Raw genomic sequence first — 20,335 nt, 5'->3', positions numbered from 1 at the left:
ATATCCGGATGTTTAGCTCATCTCAAGGCTGGAAACTTCCAGTTTAAGACATGAACCAGTCTTGAACTGCTGGGTTTTGGGAAGCTGCTCCTCCCTGTTTTGGAGAGAGAGAGGATCTCAAGTTGTGCAAAGTTTCTCTGCATTGAATTGTATTGGCTTTTCCTTAATAACAGGATTGGGAATGTAATTTCACAGAGCTGATGTTTCCTGTGTATCTCCTATAGTAATATTGAAGAGTAAAAAGAAAATGTCTGGAGCAGAAACTTGACACAAACTAATACTTCAGTTAATACAGATGCAGAACCTTTCAAATCTCCTTTAAAATATTCACAGTTGTCTTGTGGCAGACTGAACTGGATTCATAGAATCTTTTAGGTTGGTAAAGACCTTTAAGATCATTAAGTCCAACCGTTAACCCAGCACTGCCAAGGCCACCACTAAACTTCGGCCCTAAGCACATCTACGCTTGTTTTAAACACTTCCAGGGAGGGTGATTCTACCGTGTCCCTGGGCAGCCTGTTCCCGTGCTTGACCACCCTTTCAGGGAAGAAATTTTTCCTAATACTCAATCTAAGTCTACCCTGGTGCAACTTAAGAGGCTGTTTCCTCTTGTCTTGTCACTTGTTACTTGGGAGAGAGTGCCAAGGTCTCCCCTGAGCCTCCTTTTCTCTAGGCTAAACAACCCCAGTTCCCTCAGCTGCTCTTCACAAGACATGCTCTAGGCCCTACAGTTTACTCATGGAGTATGGTACTCCCAAAAACTTAATACTTATGCCAGAATGTACAGCAGATTTCTTCTGGAAGACTGTTGCTATAGGCGGGGCAGCTTTTCAGTACTTTGTTCCTCCAGTCTGCACTTCTGTCCTAATCCCTCTGCATGAGGCACCTAAAGCTGTGTGTCAGCATAAATAATCTCTTATCTGCAGGGCTTTAACTAGTGAATAATAATCTTGTCCCTATTTGATGGGCCAAATATTAAATATATATTGACAGGGACAACCTTGCTATCAAAGGTCATGTGTTACTGTTGACACAGGATTCTTTCCAGTTGAAGTCTGAGCTTGTTGAACCAGAGCTGGTGGTTTCCTTAGCCAGGGATATAAGAAGCTGGGACTGAAGAGCTAATGTTGCTTAAGCTTCTGCTTTTGTATTAATGCCAGCATTCAAACAGTACAGGCCCTGCTGGCCATGGCTGTTAGCAAGACCCTGGGAAAAAAATACTTTCTAGGTCAGAAAAATGCATCAACTTCAATTTCCTTCTGTCTTGGATGAAGTATTGTGTTATAAGCAGGGCCTCATTGCTTCTGTCAGGAAAACAGCACTGTGTACATGCTATTCTAAGGTACCCGAAGAAAAGAATGAATGAAAATTAATGAGCTTTTCAGGCTAACATATATTTTCATAGTCATCTTTTTTATAAGGCAGTTACTGAAGTGTTAATCATTTGATTACTGGTTGTTGTAGATAAGGGAGTAATTGGTCCCTTTCTGTAAATTATGGAAATGCTTGACAGGAAAGAGCAGTTGGCCAGGCAGCAGGCATGAAAACTCGTGTTTGTGTGGGTTATTGCCTGGAGAGATTGACTGGAACTAAACCCCCTTTGCTCTGATGACATCTGGGTTGTGAGAAAATTATATTTCCTATTTTCTTCTCTGTAGCAAGGGCATGTCTTCCAGCAAGGTCTCAAATGCTTGTGAAACTTGCATAACTCTGGACATGGCTTGAAATGTGTACTCATCAATTTTTCTTAGAAACCATAAAATAATTAGTCTTTGGCTATGGCCAAGGAGAGGAGTTCCTTCTTTGCCTCCTGCGTGACAGACAGCGTTAGTGATGTCTACTGTTTGAAGACTTCGCTGAGACTTAAGGAGCTGCAAATCTCACTGATTTCCTGGGGTTGTAACAAATACAGATACAGCAGATATTTTTGCTGTAACTCTTTAGAATCCTTTAGGAAAATCATATTACACCCTCTGTCTCTGAAAGGAAAAGCATTGAGTGAACAATGTGTGTGAAACATGAAAAAAAGATGCAATAATCCCACATACTCAGTGTTTAAAATGGTGCTACTGTGAAAATGGACTTGCTTTTTTTCTTTGCGTCCCTGTTATTGTAGCATGTGAGAATAAGCTGCAGATGATATCACGCATTCACATAATAGCTTTATGTGTGCTCATCTGCTAGGTAGGTGTCATTCCTTGTTATATCGTGTTAGTTCACTCGACTCTGTTGCTTCCCTTCCTGCTGTTCTGCACCAGACAGTCATAAATATTCATGCACTCTTCCTACCATCCATTTAGGCTTGTATACCTAGCTTATGGTCTGTTCTAGTTTGTTATACGCAGGCTTTTTTTAACACTGGAGTGCTGAAGGCTGTCTAGTGAGCTAAAGGGCTGGTGTCACAGTTCCTGGTTTGTGAAGGTGCTGGGAACTGTTGAGATACTGAGGTTTTAAAATGCTCTGCTCGGAAATTCTTCTATTGCAATGAGTTGACTCAGTTTCATGGCGCTTGATTGTTACATGGAAAAATGGAAATTTCTTCAGCAGCAAAATTCTGGCCACACTGTTTCTTATTAATTGTAATAATGGGTAAAGCTTGGTTTTGCATCTTAAGCAGGTGCTCAGCTATGATAAAACTGGCTCAGCTTGCCTTGAAAAGTCCACTTTGGAGAGAATCTTTGCAAGTACTAAGGGAATCAATTTTACTATGAGAAAATAGGTAACTTTTTTCAGTATCTTTCAGTACTTTAAAAAACTTGGAGTTCTGTAAAGAGGGGAGGGGAGAGAGTGTGTTTCTGAGGCCAGCTACTGTCTTGGTCATGGAATCATAGTCATAGAACAGTTTGGGCTGGAAGGGACCTTCAAGACCAGCCAGTCCCACCCCCTGCCAGGGGCAGGGCCCCCTCCCCCCAGCCCAGGCTGCTCCCAGCCCCGTCCAGCCTGGCCTTGAGCCCTGCCAGGGATGGGGCACCCACAGCTGCTCTGGGCAGCCTGGGCCAGCGCCTCGCCGCCCTCACGGGGAAGGGTTTCTTCCTCATGTCCAACCTAAATCTCCCCTCTCTCAGCTTCAAGCCATTCCCCCCTGTCCCACCACTCCCTGCCCTTGCCCAAAGCCCCTCCCCAGCTTTCCTGTCGGCCCCTCCAGGCACTGGGAGCTGCTCTAAGGTCTCCCCGCAGCCTTCTCCTCCCCAGGCTGCACAGCCCCAGCTCTCCCAGCCTGTCCCCACAGCAGAGGGGCTCCAGCCCTCTGACCAGCTCCGTGGCCTCCGACGGGCCCGCTCCAACAGGTCCGTGTCCTTCTGATGCTGAGGACCCCCGAGCTGGACGCAGCGCTGTGGGGGGTCTCAGCAGAGGGGCAGAGCCCCCTCCCTCGCCCTGCTGGCCACGCTGCTGGGGATGCAGCCCAGGGCACGGGCAGCTTTCTGGGCTGCAAGCGCACATTGCCGGGTCATGTCCAGCTTTTCATCCCCCAGCACCCCCAAGCCCTTCTCTGCAGGGCTGCTCTCCATCCATTCTCTCTCCAGCCTGCATTTGTACTTGGGATCGCCCTGACCCATGTGCAAGACCTTGCACTTGGCCTTGTTGAACTTCATGAGGTTGCCATGGGCCACCTCTCCAGCCTGTCAGCGTCTGGATGGCATCCCTTCCCTCCAGCGTGTCAGCTGCACCGCACGGCTTGGTGGTGTGGGAAACGTGCTGAGGTGCCCTCGATCCCACTGTCTGTGCTGCCAGCAAGGATGCTGAATAGCACCAGTCCCAGTAAGGACCCCTGAGGAGCGCCAGTTGTCACTGGTCTCCACTTGGACATTGAACCATTGATTGCAACTTCTTGAGTGCAACTATCCAGCCCGTTCCTTATCCACAGAGTAGTCCGTCCATCTCTCCAGTTTAGAGGCAAGGATGTCATGTGGGGCAGTGTCAAATGGTTTGTGGAAGCTCAGGCAGATGACATCATTTGCTCTTCCCTCGTCCACTGTCATAGAAGGCCACCACACTTGTCAAGCGTGATTTGCCCTTGGTGAAGCCATGTTGGCTGTCACCAATCACCTTATTTTCCACATGTGTTAGTATATGTTTCCCAGAGGATCTGCTCCATGATCTTTGTGGGCATAGAGGTGAGACTGACCAGCCTGTGGTTTCCTGGATCATCTTTATTTCCCTTATTGAAAATGGGGTTAGGCTTCCCCTTTCCTGTTTCATTTCACTGGGCCATTGGTCAGATGCTGTATCTCGTTAAATTCCTCACCACTTTGTGTAGAGCCCTTGCTCTCAGTTTTCTTTGTCTGGGAAGGTGTTAAAATGTGTATTTAAAAAAACCAAAAGAGGTTAATTTGTAAGAGGGTCAACCAGGCCCCTGTAGTACCTCAGCCTGAACAGGGGCTGGATGATGAGCAGCACATCTGAACCTGAGCCAGAGGGTTGGGCATTGATATTAATTAATTCTCTGAATTTGAGACTTCAAAGTTTGTAAAAGTGTTAAGATTCTATGTGATGTCCAAAACTACGGCCTGGGTTGAAAACAAAAAAGTAATAGTTGTTATGCTTAAGGATTACCTCAGACTTCCAAAAATTTCTCATGTTTTCCAGTCGATCAATTTTTGTAGTTATTATTTTGTTTGCTTCTAATATAAATTGTCTTTGAGCAACTGTGGTGACGGTTGTGATTTTTATTTCTTACTCTTTTTGTCAACTGGTGGCTAACAGATGTATATAGAAAACATGAAAATGCAAAGCATGCCTTTCCCTGTAGTTCACTAAGGCTAGACAGGCTGCTGTGGAAATGAAGTTGGACTATGGGAATCCTCTGCTGCCAGTTCCTTGGGACTCCACTGTGTTAAAACTTCTGATAAGTAATAATGCCTGGTCAGTCCGAGCTGTCGCAACAGAATACAATGTGAAATGTTTCTGCCGGTGCTGGAGCCCGCAAAGGTAGATGTGAAAGATGCCTAAGGGTGAGACCTTCAGCTGGGAGGGGTGACGCATGTTTTCAAAGGCACGGGAAGAAGAGGTGGTAGGTAGAGAAAATCCTGACTGACCTTATGCTAGCGAGCTTTAGCATGGGTTTGCCTGTTTTTTACTGTCTTCATCAGTTGCTCTGTTTTAATTTGGGGAGGAAAAGGAAGAGAAGGAGGTGTCAGAGCAGGGTGTCGTTGATGGCAGCTTGAGCTTTCTTCTTTCCTCACCTCCAGCTGTAAGAAGCTACTGAATGGAGAGACGATTTTGTATGAAGGAACACTCTAAGGGAACAGGCTTCTGCTTCCTTTGCATTTGAATCCAAAGGAACCTGTTGTCATGTACCTGCTGACTTGTAACGTTATGGTGCTGGTTTCATGCCTTTTGCAGACTTGTAACTGCTGATAATGATGAACGTAGCGTATGTCCCTGGAATAATTGAATCACATGATAAAAACATCACAGTGTATTTTACAGATGTGTGGATCGAGACAGCTGTGCTAGCAACGTGCAAAGTGTAAGATCTATACCCCAGGAGTGGTAAACCAACTTACCTACTCTGCTTCGTGGGTACAAGCCAGTGAGTCTTAAATTGAGAGCTATAGACTACTGGCATTCCCTGAGGCTAAAGTAATTGGTCCAGGACTGTATCTAACGGTTTTCCATAGTGCTTTAAATTAAAGGAGGAAAAAAAAAGCTTTATTGTGGGTGGTGACCTGAAAGGAAATTAAGGGTTGGCAGGGATTCATTGGCCTAAAAAGGTCGGCTGCAGTTGTTTGACACTGTTATTGATTGTGTCTGCCTTTCTAGAATTACTTTTTGAGGTAGGATGCCATAAAACCTATGCAAATGAACTGCCAAAAATCCCTTTCTGAACTGGTTGCTCTGTCCTCCTTTCCCCTTACGATCATGTACAAACTGCTGGCCGCTGCCAGCAGCACCTTTGCTGCTCATTTTCACTGTGTGATGATCTGTTGTTTGCAAAGCAACAGTTGGTTTCCTGCGCCACTGCCTACTATTTGGTGTCTGTGGAGGACTCCAAGTGTGAAGGTTTGTGGACTTCAGTTGTCTGCAGCCCCTAGAACCTGCTTTAAGTTCTTGAAGGACATTGCCTTAGGTTTTTTGCATTTTAGAAGCATCCTTATGATGGACCAAAATATCTGTTGAGCCACCAAAGAAATATATAAATGTGGATGTTTTGCATCAGCAAGTAAGTTACCTGCAGATCTTTACTGGCCCGTAGTTTCTGCGTAGAGCAACGTAGCTGCAAATTTCCTTTGTCAAAGAAGTTGCATCTAAAGTAGAAGTGACAAAGCTGCTGGAAGTGTGTTAAATGGACTCTCTCTTCAGGGTACGCTGCTTGCTCAGGGGCTGCCTGTGCTTCACTGAGTCTGAAGTTGACTGATTTCACTGCAGGTACTTGAATTTCCTTTGCCTGATCTTCATGTGTTTGATCTAGGCTGCAAGCTTTAGTCTATTGTTTGTTCTATTTCAAATGAATACAAAAAATACCATCAATTAAAATCTAGGTGAGTCCCCTCTTCTCTGGGATGAATGAAATAAAGTATATTTGAAGTAGAAAATGATGGAACATTGCTTCAATTACTAAAATTATTTAAACCAAAACAAAACTCTTGCCTTGTTTTTCTGGGTCTTGTTTGTTTCCTTGCAACTCTCTGGATAGTCTGCATCAACTTCCAAAACAGAATCTTAAATTCCCTCTTTTTAAGGAGGAATTTGCTTAAAGGAGCAGATCTGTTTAGTAGGACAAGAGTGTAATTTGTAACCTAGGCTGGGAATAAGCTATCTTAAAAGAGGCTATTTGAACTGTTTTGTTTGTACATAAAGAAGCCATTGCTGCTTTAGTATAATGCAAGAACCACTGAAGTAGCACGAAAGACACTTGCACAATTTTTGTAGTGTTAACAGTACAAAATGGTCTTATTTCCTAGAATTAATGAGGGCAGCCGTTCCATTTCAGCGATCAGGCTGGGAGGGCATCCTTCAGCTGGCTTTATCCTGCATAACCAAAACAGCCTTTGAAAACGTCTGATAAACGTGCATTTAATATTGCCCTTTGCTCTTAAAAAAAAAAAATCTATAGCTGTACATTTTTTAATCAAAAATAACTTTTTCTACCAGACTTCAAAATTTTTGTTGTAAACAAAGCTACTTCCAGTGGGTGGGACCACGGATGTATTTCAAGGTGGTTTATTCTCTGCAGGCTTTCATCTGTTCCTCTGGATTTTTTATTTTTTTTTTTTATTCATCGGGGACTTAGGGTTGCAAAGAATTGGCTCATATGGTCCTTTTGGTCTGATCTCATCTGGTGTCTTGCATCAGGAAAGAAAGGGCAGAATAAAAGAGGTTTGACAATAGAGCAGAAGTGGAATCAATGGGGGGAACCCCCCCCCCCCCCAACTTCAGGGTAAAAAATTCTTCAATTGGAGCAAGGAGTCGAGACCACATTAAGTTTGCCTTTTACTTCTGCTTTCTGTGACTAGACTTGATGTTATCTTCAGAGTTCCTCAGCTGTGACTGGATAAACTAAATCTTACTGAGAATTTGTTGGATGAATGCAGTCTGCTGGCTCTGTCAGTGTCTTTGGGATAATGAATGAGTTTTGTTTCTTGCTTTGGGGGAACCGGGTGAAATTTCCATAGCTTGACAGTGAAGAGCAGAGGAGGATATTTTTTGTAAGGAAGCTGCTTTAATCATTTTATTACAGCATTTCTGTTTTAAAAGCTCAGACTGACGTACCTAAAAATACAAAATGCAAATCATTTTGTCAACTATGAGCATCCTGCTTTTGGGGCTCCTTTTAAAATAAAAATCTAAAAATGGTTTTCATGTATTCATAATTCAGTATATTGTTCTTAGCAGTGCTTTTTCCTCTTGTTGCCTTGGGTGGTTTTTTTCCACATGTGGACTAGCAAGTTCTCTGATCCTGAGCATTAAATCTTTGCATTTCAGCTACTCTTTTAAGCATCGGGTCTGAAGTATCAGCAAATCTGAGCATGAAACTTGATGTGAGGCTGGTAGTCGAAAGATCTTGAAGCTGCATGTTTCAACAGGACTCCTCGGGTGGTATCGGGTCATCTGTTTTGAGAATTGAGGGCAGAACAGAGTTTGACTTCTCAGTTAAGAAATACTGTTGCTTGTCAGCATGTCAGTTATCGCTGGACAAGCAGTGCTGTGGTGTGTCTAGTAAAGGAAATACAGTGAAGATTCCTTTCTGTGAAAGGAAGTTGCAGTGTCACTGGGATTTATCCTTCAACCAAATCTTAAGGGAGTCTTGCAAAGGGCAAGTGAAATTGTGGGATTACACTGTGATTTATCTGTATGTGTGATGAGAAGGGTTTCTTCCTCTGCTTTAACTTACGCTTTTAACAAGTTGGATCTCTGTTAACCAAATCTGCCTCTCACTGGGAAGAGGTCACGTGGAATTTTTCAGCTTTACAATGAAAAGGATGGATAGATTGATTATTTTTAAGATTATTTTGCTTTTCAGATGTTTCTTCTGTTGGTTTTTTAATATTATTATTGCTGATGCCTTGAAAGTGTTAGTATTTGACAACTGGTATGAACTCAGAGATTTAAGTGTGACTTTGTGACTTTTCTGGAAGAATCCTTGGGCAAAATGTGGTATCTCTGGTATAAAAGGCAAGCACATGCCTAAGAAAATGAAACGGGGATATAAGGCCTGCTCCTTGTACAGCATACAGTAGAAGTGGCACAATCCCAATTACTTTTCCTTTGTAGGTCACTCTTGACTGTTGCCTGAGCCTTTTGCAGACTCTGCCTTGGCAACAAATGACCTTCTAATCCTGTGCTGGCAGGGAGATGATTTGTATTATCTAATGGGTCTCTTCCATCCCTGGCTCTTGCGTGAGCCTCCCCAGTGACTCGTTACAGCGCACGGCATGGAGTGCTGCTTGCTGTGCTGCCAGCGGTAGCCAGTAGCACGTATTCTGCACGTGCTGGCGCAGAGGAGTTGTTGGTACCCACCATTAATCAGTGTCATTAGTGATGGTTGGCGTTGGACATACAAATCTCCAGTGCGCAGGGCTGCAGAAGTGGGACAAGGCAGCCTTCAAGAACCAGATGAATGACCTTGAAATCTCTCCAGCCGCTGCTGTCGGATCAAAGTTGCTGGAACCATGAGATTAGTGTATTGATTTTATCTTGCAGGTGAATGCTCTTTTGAAATAAGTGCTAGGCAGTGGCTCAAGGCTTCCAGACAAAGAGTATCGATCAGGTTGACTCAATTAGCTGTTAAAGGCAAGGCTTTGAATTTGGGCCCTCATAGCTAATGGCAATTTTGCTGATAGGAACTTCACAAGTTCCTGTCTTTTAACTCGGTTATGTGTCTTGGATACTTTGCTGTTTGCTGCCACTGATTCAGTTGCCGATTTAGGAGGATGTTAGTATTTGGGCATCTACTTGTTTGTGTGCTGAACCAGTGATCAGTCCTTTCCTTTTAGGAGTTTCCGATTTTTATATATCAGAACAACCTACTTCTTCCTGTCCCATAACACATTAAAACACTGTAGCTTATCAGGATTAACGTGGATGAATGCTTCCACTTACTGCCTTGTACAGCAAAACTCCTCTCTCTGCTTTTCCCCTAGCCTCCCAGAAAAAAGCACTGGGCAGGCTCTGCAGTGTGTAATTAACGTGCGCTGTTCAGGTTTGATGGTTAGGAACGTGAGTAGCTAGTTCAGTATGGGAGCCACCTCTAGGTCCAAATTCTTCCAGAGCTGGTATAGCTGAAGAAAAATGTCTGAGCAAGTCAGATAGAAGCTTAACTATTCCTGCTGGAGCTGGCTGCCTTCCCATCCAGGAGTATACGCTGGTAATCTGTGCATTTAAGCAATGATGTCTGAGCTACAGCTGTGTGATTAGGAGCTGGTTAACGTGGACTTTGTTTTCATTAGATGAAAAGCTTGAAGGAGCAGAAAAGTCATCTTATGAAACCCACGCCGCTACTGTTCTTCAGCCACTTAATGACAGAAGAGTTTCCAAACTTGATGTTCAGGTGCACTGTTTGGAACAAATGGTTTCTTTGGTTAATCACTTATTTTTCTTAGCTTCCCTCCGCTTCAAAAAATTCTTGGATGGCTTGCATGTAAATTCCTACAATGGAACACATCTCACAACTCTGTATGCCAAGGAGGGGAGGAGAATCCACTGCCCAGCTGAATAGGTTATGTTAAGAGTTTAATTACCCTCACTGTTAAAGTTGCATGCCTTTTCTCTTAGGACTTTGTTTGGACTATTAGCTGTTAGATCTTCATCTACAGAAAGAAGAGAGGCTGGAGACCACCTTTCCTTGTCACTAAGTTACTTCTCTGCTCTCTGTCACCTTTCAGTCATCCTGTGTAAACTACGCAAGCTGGCTCTTTTTCTTGCCAAAAAGCTCCTTCTCAGCTCCTGAATTGTTTTGAGTTTTTTGTCTCTCTTCCTGTAACGCAGTTGTCGGTGTGTCCAGCAGAGAACCCCCCTTGCTGCTCCAGCCAAAGCTGTACACTGTGGTAAAACCCCATGCGAAGCGTTTCCTCCCCTGCCTTTATTCCTACAAAGATAATGTTAACTTTTTTTTTTTTTTAATTGTCCCAGCAGCATACTAGAAATATTTTGGCCTAAAGGATGTCGTGTGCTACAGCATTGCTGACTGATGCTGCCCTGGACATATTTTTGTGTTGAAACTTTTTCAAGAGATTAAATTAACCCACTGGCTTAAAAAAACTTGCTAAATGAGACAAGGCTGAGGTCTTGACTGTCTTACTGCTTCCTTTGGTTAGAACCCCCAGATTGCTTACCTAGTTGATTGCAATATGTATTTTAAGCAGCCAGTTGTTATTTTTGTGTATTAGCTTGTGCTGCTTCTTCCTGTTGAGCTTCATTTTCCTCTTGAGGTCAGTTCTGCATTTTTCAAGATTACTTTGAATTCAGATCCTGTCCTCTTATTTGCAATCACTCCCAAATTAATGCCTTCTGTGAATTCGATAAACATACAGCCAGCAGGACGGAATAGAAAGCAAGTGAAAATGTGTAATGGAATGGGTTTCAAACTCTCTTGCAGATCCCAACAGTCAACAAATTGGGGTTTTTTGGGCACTGTTCTTTATTATTGTTATTTTTATTTATTTTTCAAGTCATGCGGAGCGGCTTAATGCTCTGTTACGACATTCCGAATAAAAACTGCTGTAAAAATAAAACTCGTCCATAAGCCCAGGGGCTGGACTCCAAATGGTAAACTGTGGCTCGGTAGCCCTTCTTTGTTGCTCTGCTAAGGGGTGGTGGTGGTGGGAAGATCAGTATTTCTGCAGGTTGTGGGATGCTAGTTGCACGGTGAGGTTTCCCTTCATAAGGGATTATCCTTACTGGGAATTTAGTTTGTAACTGTTGTGCTAGGCCCGTGATAAATACATGTAGTTTAAGTGCGCCGTGTACTCACAGAATCATGTGACAGTGCTTTAGCTATGACTTGCCCAGGGGCCTGTGCTGTGCCTCCATACGGGAGAAATGTGATCAACCTAATTGACAATAGATTAATTTCTGTGTGTTTCTGTTCTCTCCTCAAGCTCTCTGAAACGGGGCTTATGGCAGCATGGCTTCAACAGGAGAATCAGCACATGCATCCACATCCCTTTAGTGTGCAACAGATGGTATATGAATCCTAAGGTGATTCATCTGGCTATTTTTTGTAGGGCTGGGGATAGTTTGTGCTATTGGCAAGCAGTGCGGTGTGTGTGGGGAGCCTGGGGAGAGGTGAGGTCGCGTTAGCTATAAGGAATGGCTCTTTAAAAGAGGGAATATTTAAAGTCTGAAACCCGCTGGACAAGGTGTCTGTTTATATAATATAAACTTGTGACTTTCTGAAGGAAGATTCACTGACTTAATAATTATAGATACAGTGGGAATTGTGGGCTTTCACTTCTGCCAGGGTTTTAAAAGCAAGTTGGTTTTTGGTTGTGTGTTTGTTGGTTGGTTTTTTTGTGTGTGTTTTTTTTAAGGAGAAATGGGGATGCTTCAGTAGCCATGGTGGAATTAAAACTGTAAGCAGTTGGTATTAATACTAATTTGTTCTGGTGCCTGTTGACATGCTATGTAAAGAAAACCTTGGTCTGTTTGGAGAAGGAATGTCTTAGAACTAAAGGGCATTAAGACACTCTATCCAAATGTTGGTTGAAGGAGATATTTAAATATGAGCAAAGCAGGTGGTGCTGTATTTTCCCCCTCTCTTTGTGAAGTGACTGAAGGTAGGGTAGGGAAGCTCCAGCAATATGAAATAGAAAAATCTGTTCTGATTTTATAGCTTCTAGACAGACTCCGTCCAAGACATCTCAGTGCATAGTGGGAAGGGAAATGATTTGCCAGAAGACTTCAGTGTTCTTCAGGGGTTGTGACTTACCAAAGCAAATTATTTCATGGGTTTGATTACATCCCCTTGCCACCTCTAAAGAGTTAAATTTGTCCGTTTGCATATCAATGGCCGTGTGAGGAAAAGCTAGCTTGTTTATGGTGCCGCAAATCCATTACAGGGATTTATAGCATGTGCTGCAGTGGGAAGGTATTGGATTTGCTCATCTCTGTCTCTTGAGGATTGTTGCTGGGTCTGTAGTGAAACTCTCCTCATCTCGCAGCCTGTGGCTTTTTGTCCAGCACCAGCTTGTGCTATTGTTCAACACATCTGTGGGGCCCAGGGACAGATTTGAATAAGGGATTCAGGAATCCTACCCATCTGAGATGCGTTCCTTCCGAAAACCTACTGCCTGAAGGGAATGTTTACCTTTGTGTAGGCAGCTTTTTAACTTTGTGGGAAACCTGGTTGGTGTCTATGAACAAGAGTATGTTAAAAATTTGCACAGGAATTCAGGTTTTGACCTGGCAAATTCTTTTTCTCAAAGGTTGTCTACTGGATTCCTGTTAGCTTAGGACTTGAGTTAACTGAAGTTTGCAGATAGATGAAAGTGCTGCTTAAGTACTTACTTAAGTATTGGAGATTTTGTTGAAAGTTTTGTAGTAAGATTTAAAAAAAAACACCAAACAAACAGAAAACAACCAAAACCCCAGAAACCTACCTCAAAACCCCACCCCCAAAATCTTGGCTTAAATTCCCCTGCTGTCTTGATGGTCAGCCTTGTAGAGAACTAACATCTCTGGAAACTTATTTGAAGAACACAAGCTTTGACTTGTGCACATCTGTCAGCCTTCTGTCTGTACCTGTGATGTCTGATGGCGAACATAAGGCATACAGCTCTTCTCCCCTGCCAGTGGGAGATGGCAAAGTCCAGCTGCGACGAGGTTAGAAGGAAACAACAGGAGGTGATGTATTCTTGAGTAACTTCAGTTGTTTCCTAAATAATTTGCCTACAATTAAGAGTATTTAAACATACTGAAATGAGGCAGGTTGAGATGTTCCAGTTCCTGCACCTTGCTGGTTCCCTCCAGGTGAAGATGGCACAGAGTAGGAAAGTGGTGTCCACTGACAACAAAAGCTGTCTTTGTCCCAGCTCAGCTGTATGATTGATCTGACAGGAGTAGAAGGTCAATGTTGTGATGATTGTTTTAAAATGAACCTCATAATACTTGTCTTTTAAGAAAAATGAGATTACAAGGTATTCTGATACATGGCTGGAATGTTATGGTACGTGCAGTTTATGTAGATCTCAGGTATGAAATGAGGATCTTGACGTACTGATGTAGTTTGACATAGGTTGTGATTCAGTGTGGCCAAGATGAGTTGCAATTACAGAGGAGCTGCAGCATCACAAATGGCTGCATGTGAAAAAGGCTTTGCCTGTGTCAGTGTGACTGTCAGGTGTGCCCGCACAGGCTGCAGTGACACCTTCTGATGGCAGTGCCAACTGACTCCCTAATGCTGAACAGCCAAGTGAATATACCAGTCACGAAGCTGCAACCGTCGCTGGAGTGGATAATGGCATTTTTAACAGCGTATGAGCCTGCTTATTCAAGAAGGTATAGCGAATATATTATCAAAGGAAGGGTGAGGTTAATGGAATAATAAGGCCTGCAGGCGTTGTGGGCAGATGGTAAACAAGCCTCTCAACAATGATGCTCTTCAATCTTGTGCTATGTGGATACTACAGCAGGGACTGCCATTTATGTGACAAGTACAAAGAGTGTGACATTGAGGAGATGCACAGTGAGATGTATTTTAAAGTGACATAGCTACCTTGTTTCATGAGCAAGAAGAGCTGTCTTGTTAGTAATAACTTATTGTAGGGGTTGTGAGGCCTATTACATTACTTAGTTCAACTAAGATTTCTGAACAACTTGGTAGAACCGGGAACAATCAAATTATTTCAATTTTCGTCTCAAATCACAAATGTTTAAGCATAAAACTGATGCTCAGGAATGATACAGGAGCCAACCTTTTTCAGAAAAAAATGTGCCTACTAGTTACTTCACAATCATAAAATCAAATAACTGCTCTTTTTCTTGTAGGAGGTTTAATTGCATAGTCCGGATCTGATGGACACAGAGTAAAACTCCTGAAACCATTTTTAAATCACTTGCTTAAAACTTGCACTGGAACTGTTCCTTGAATCTGTGGTGTTTTTTTTTTTTCTTCTAGTGGGGAAGACTTCCTTGATCACCAGGTTCATGTATGACAGCTTTGACAACACCTATCAGGTAAATTAATCCGTATTATTGTCTTCTGTAAGGCCCCTCTGTTGCCATGTCATCCATTACGGGAAGAATCAATTGGATTGCAGGGGATAGGAGTTGGTACACAGACCAAATTCTTAACTGTAACATCTTTAAGCTTTGTATTTTAATAACCTTTCAAAATGGCATTTCAGTGTTGGATTCTGCTCTAGTAGCTTATCTGCTACTTGCAGCAGGATGAGCTGCCGTTCAAAAGGACAGGCTTCTTTGGTATACCCAAATAATAGCAGTTGTTAAGTCTACCAGTTTGAGGTTTTTTCATGATTTGCTACCACATGTGATGGTCTCATCACAGCTATAATGCCTCTGTGGGGAAAATGTAACAGATGCCTGGCTCTTTTAAAAAAAGCAGCAAGCTGAGCCGCAAGAGGTTCTGCAGTAGGGTGAACAAGGATTTGTGGAGCAGAAAGCAGTGGATTGTAAGGCTGGGTGTGCTTTAGGATGCTATTTTATGCTGTCTGCTGGAACAAAGACCACAAAACTGGTTGTTACGCATGTCCCCATCCAGTGACTGCTTATTTATGCTTATTTATTATTTAAATAAGGTTGGGTTGGCAAGGTTGGGGCTGAAGCTGGGTGTCTTTTTTTCGAGTTGGCCCTGCAGCCCCCTTATTGCTTTGTGTTTGGTGACAAGTCAGTTCAAGTTGACGCAAGCTAACTTTTCTAAATTCTAGAATTTCTAAATCATTGTTGCCCACTCCCAGAATTTAGGATGAGCTTGAAAAGGTGGCAAGCTATAAAAGTATTTCAGTTTCATAAAGGGTGTCTTCAAGCAGAACATGTTTCATGACTTGGTTAGTTGGTGACGTTCTGAATACACTAAGCTGAGAAAAATCTGTTCCCTGATGAATGTGAAGGGTTTTTTAGGGGGGTGGGAGGAGGAGGTAATGGGAAAAAAAATCAGAAAAATGCTGTGACTCTGCTGTTGCTTAGTGTCTATCCAAGTATCTCGTTTAAATCTCTTTACCCTTTAATGATTTCCTTCCTGCCTCTTCAGTAATTCCTCATTGCTGCTAGGCAAGTTGGGTAGAATGAGATGCAAGTTCTCACTTAACTATGGGAGAAGCAAAGCTTCTGTGGTGTAGGAGGGCTAGAGTACACATCATTGCTCCCAAGGGAGCAAACATCCTTTCAAATTCTACCCACTGTAATTACATGGACATGTGAATGCAGTTCTTTTATTTAATCTGTTTTTTTCCCACAGTATTTTTCTTTCAGGTCTGCTCCTTTTCTCTGCGGAGCTTGCGTCCTAGTTCTTTCTTACAGAGGTTTGACCCTCTGTGCTTTATGATAATATAGTTGTCTCCATGGGAAGCTGGTCTGACAGAATACACTAAATGATTGCAAAATGAATGAGTGGGACTTTAACCAGTTAGAAATCTTAAGGGCTTACAAGATAGCTTCAATTTAGCTATCACTGATGCGTGCCTAGTTTGGGTGTTAATGTACTTGGTAAAGTGTCATTCATCCAAAGACCTCTATTCTACTGAAGTCATGACTGAGGTAGGGTTATATGTCCTATTTTGCTATAGCTGGAAGAAAGAATGAGTCATAAAAGCTCCAGTAATTTGGGCAAAATCACACGACGCTTTAGTGTCAAACCAGAATATAAATTTCTTGATGCCCAGGATTACACAGAGACCTCTCAAAGCTAACTACTTGAACGATAATGCATATCAAACCACTTTGTACATGGTTAGCTGTAGCTTAGTTGATGGATGATTTGCTCATCCTGGACATTTCTGATAAATTTTGAGTGCATATTTTCTGAAAGCTGCCACAGCCTATCGTTTGAACAAGGGGTTTTGTGTTCAGCTGGTAAAAACAGAAAGCTGCTGTTTAATAAAATCTGTGCTGTACATTAGTTTTCTTGTGCTTGCTGTTAGATAAGAGCAATCAGCTTTTGTCCACGCAGCTTGTTAATAAGCTGTTTTCATGAAAGCAGCATTTGTGAATCAAGCAAGAGCTTGCTGTACTGTGTCAGGGAAACCCAAACACCTGAAATAAAATTGTGCCATTGGTGGTGTATATTTTACCAGGAGTGATTCCTTTCCGTGGACATGTTGAGAAGCATTTTCCTTGTTCTGTGGCAGCGTATATGATATATAATGAAAGACCAACATTGGCAAACATGATGCTTCTCTGTGTGTTACTCAAGAGGAGAATTACAGGCAATGCTTCCCTTTAGCTTCAGCCTCCTGAAGGAAGGGAGAGGGAGGACAGTGTTGAAACGTTGGCCTGTGACCTGAAAGATAATTCAGGTTCTTGCTTTGCCCCAGGCTTCCTTGCATAGTGTTGGGTAATTCTGTGTCAGCAGCTCTAGTCTATACAATAGGGTAACAACAGTTCCTTGTTAGACAGTAGAGTTGTGAGGACAGATAGATTTAAAAGTCTTCACATACATGGCCCTATCCATGGTGTCGCCTTCTTGAGGTTTTCTTTGTTCTGCTTGTCTTCTTTAAACTTACAGCTGGGACTTAAAGTACCTTGCATCATGTTTAGAGCATGCCTAGTTCCTGCTTGTTCCATGTGGTGCACAGCATTCCACAAACAGTATAAACCTGTCTCCACCGTAATTATGGTAATTAGCTTAGTTTCATGTCCATGTATTTTCCCCCATCAGTAAGCAGACTTTTCCTCTGCTCATACATTGCACAGCTCTTCTTTACAACTGATCTGTAAAGATCTCCCAAGCTTTTTTGCTCCTTTGGTCAGAATTGTGACAAAAATGCTTCTTTGTAGGTTACCTATTTTAAAGTCTGGGATACACAGAGTGCTTGAATCCACTCCTTGATACTGCTGCTGCTCTGTATTGTGGTGTGGTCCGAACAGTACAGGTGGACAGATATGTTTGGCTGCAGTTATTGTATGTAATTCTTAAAGCTCGCGGGGGCTTGGATCAAGAGCCATTTCACAGTTTGAAGGTAACAGACCTGCCATACATTCTTACCAATGTGATAAGCGCAAACATTTTCATTGACCAGATGAAATAAGTGTTGTGTTTGGCCTTTCTGTTGCATTTTGCATGTCATGAGTGTCCAAGTGCAGGAATCTTGCTGACCTGATGTGTTTCTGCGTGGTACTTGCATTTGCAGCAGGCATCCAGAGACATACAGAGTACTCTGGAAGCGAGTGAGATTCAGAGCTCTTGCTGCCGTCCAGCTGTGTGGGAGGGGTGGTGTGAAGTACAGGCTGAGGCAGGTTTCAGGCTTTGCAGCTGATGTTCCAGCTCCTACTGAGAGCAGAGAAAATCTGAGTCTCCAGCACTTTTGTCAGCCAGAATGAGCCTGACTTGTATAAATGGTGTAAGATCTTAGGGGTTTTGAAGCTTTCCCTCTGTAAAGCGAAATCAAATAGACATAAGGGAAAACAGAAGCATCTTTGAGGCGATCTTTTGAGGAGTACCCTTTAAAAACAATAGAAAACAAAAGCAGAAGGGAAGCATGTTGTTGCATTAGTCTTTTGAGGCTTCTCATACCTGCCTTACAGTTTCAGTATTATCTCTCTGAACTGGTAATGTCGCTGGCGACAGGTGAAAAACCACTGTGTAGCTGTCTCGCGATCCACCACTATTTATTTTTCCCATATGCATCCCTGGTACTCCAAATCTACTGTCCTGATCCAGCCAGGAAAGTTTGTTTCCTGATGTGTTATATTTAGCTGGAAGTGAAAATTCAGTTTGGATTGTTCAGTTCTGCCTTTTTTTTTTTTTTTTTATTCATCTGCAGCTGGTCTTCATGTATAGCTCACAAGCAGGCTGGCTGACTCTATGCTTTATTCCTGCCACATAAGATATCTGCCAGAATACAAGGAATTAATTACAGGGATATATAGTGAGGGCATAACAGCAGTCTAACAATATGGAGCACATACAGTAAAATAGACTTTTTAGAAATGCCTGCTTCAGTGTGGGAGAGCGTGGAAAATGTTCTATCAAGCCTCTTTGCCCTAGCTGAAAGACTTACCTCTTAGGGTGATATTTTCTTTTTTTTCTTTCTTTCTTTCTTTCTCAATCAATTTGGAATGTTTTCCAGGCTCTATTGATGTTGCTGAGCTGTGCAGCTGCTTGAGATGCTGTGTCGTGTTGAAGCCAGAGCAGCCATAGGGCCCCAGCAGGTCATCTCGGTTGTATCCCTGCTGCAAAGAAACTCCTAGAGCTTGGATGCACCCTCACTGCAGCCTTAAAAAATGGGGTGAAGATCATGTGTTTAAGAAGCAGCTCTTGATAGTGCTTAGTAGTGCTTTGCTCTTCCTCTTAAACACACGTAAGGATGCTTCTACGTGAAGCTCCCGCTAGTGTCTAGACACTTGGATGCAGTTATGCTGCAGCGAGCTTTAGTATTAACAGTTTTAGGAATTGTTGGGGGCCATGTGTGCATGCACCCTCCTGTTGTAGCAGGTGTGAAGACATCCACCTTCGCCTTAACGAAAAAGGCTAAACATTAAGATACATGAAGGTGTTTGGCAGTCGGGAAGAATTCAGGTGGGCCCAGATATCCAGGTTCTGCTGATGGACACTAACTTAAGTCACGTGCATAAAAATCCTTGCCGATACCCACATGACTGTACAGATTAAACTGTCAATATGCATAAACTGAAGTTAAGGTTAGCACCTTTTTGTGTTTTAAGTTGTTCCAGTTATGGATTTGAAGGAAACTGCTTATTGAATCTTGCTTGTAGGTAGAGCAATATCTTGAAAGTGAGAAAGCCAGTGTATTTTTCTTGCGGATGTGCTACAGGTGCTGAATTCTGATGTGGCAGTAACGCTTGCTCCCCTGAAAATCACTACAGTTGTTCTGACGTTTTATTTAAGAGGTGTTGGTTTTTTCATTTTTTTACAGGCAACAATTGGCATTGACTTCTTATCGAAAACCATGTATTTGGAGGATCGAACAGTGAGTAAGATTTTTGTTGTGCTTCTCTATGTACAGTAGGAATGAGGATCAGCATCTGTTGTAATTGTGCAGCCCACAGTTCTGAGATCACTTGGAAGTACAGCCTGAGCCTTCATCTACCAGCTGCTTCCAGACTGACAAGTGCTGTGGAGACAGCTCCCTTCTCCGCCTGGGGAAATGGGAAATCGCCATTTGGCTCATCTGTGGAGGGGCTCACGAGTGCCATGGAAGGTGCTATAGTGTCATTCTCTTTGAAGAAAGAGTCGATATGGATAGTTTGAGGAGTACATAATGGTGGGAGTTTGGAGGAAGGACTGTGTTTAACCCCCTTTCGGTTTTCTGTCGCAAGACAGAAAGATAAAATGTAAGTTGAGAAATGTTGCCAGTTAACGGCTAGCTTGATATTCTTAATATTACTTGTTTAAAAAGAAGGTTGCCTTCAGTAGTAACCCAGAAATGATGCTTTTTCTTAGCTTGGTGCAGTTCTGGTTCCTGAAATGAAATCAGTCCTCTGTGGAAGCAAGCCTTTGGTTTAAAATGAGCTCAGATTCTTAATTAAGAAATTCAGCCATTGAGCTATTTGCAGAAGCAAATTGTGCAGTGCTGCATAAGCTTATGGTATCGTATAAATCCACAATAAATGTGATTGCATTGAAAGTGCTTGAGTGATGAGATGATCTTTCCATAGCAAAACTGGCCCTTGCACATCTTGCCATACGTGTTGCTTTAGTATACCTTGCCTTTTCTTTCAGAACTTGGATGGTGAGAAACATTCAACCTTGTCTCTG

At 42.7% G+C, this 20,335-nt stretch overlaps 1 protein-coding gene across 2 annotated transcripts in view; it reads left to right on the top strand.

The window, feature by feature from the left end:
* The window catches only part of RAB6A (RAB6A, member RAS oncogene family), a 66,751-nt gene that overhangs the window by 24,909 nt on the left and 21,507 nt on the right, over positions 1-20,335 (top strand). For both annotated transcript variants that reach the window (XM_055801651.1, XM_055801650.1), the window contains exons 2-3: positions 14,558-14,616; positions 19,494-19,547. In XM_055801651.1, coding sequence (XP_055657626.1) covers positions 14,558-14,616; positions 19,494-19,547 — 113 coding nt within the window. The remainder of the gene's footprint in view (positions 1-14,557; positions 14,617-19,493; positions 19,548-20,335) is intronic.

Source organism: Falco peregrinus, chromosome 4, assembly GCF_023634155.1.
Source record: "Falco peregrinus isolate bFalPer1 chromosome 4, bFalPer1.pri, whole genome shotgun sequence".
Lineage (NCBI taxonomy): Eukaryota > Metazoa > Chordata > Aves > Falconiformes > Falconidae > Falco > Falco peregrinus.
The sequence above is the reverse complement of the archived record's forward strand: the minus strand, read 5'-3'. Positions and strand labels throughout refer to the sequence as shown.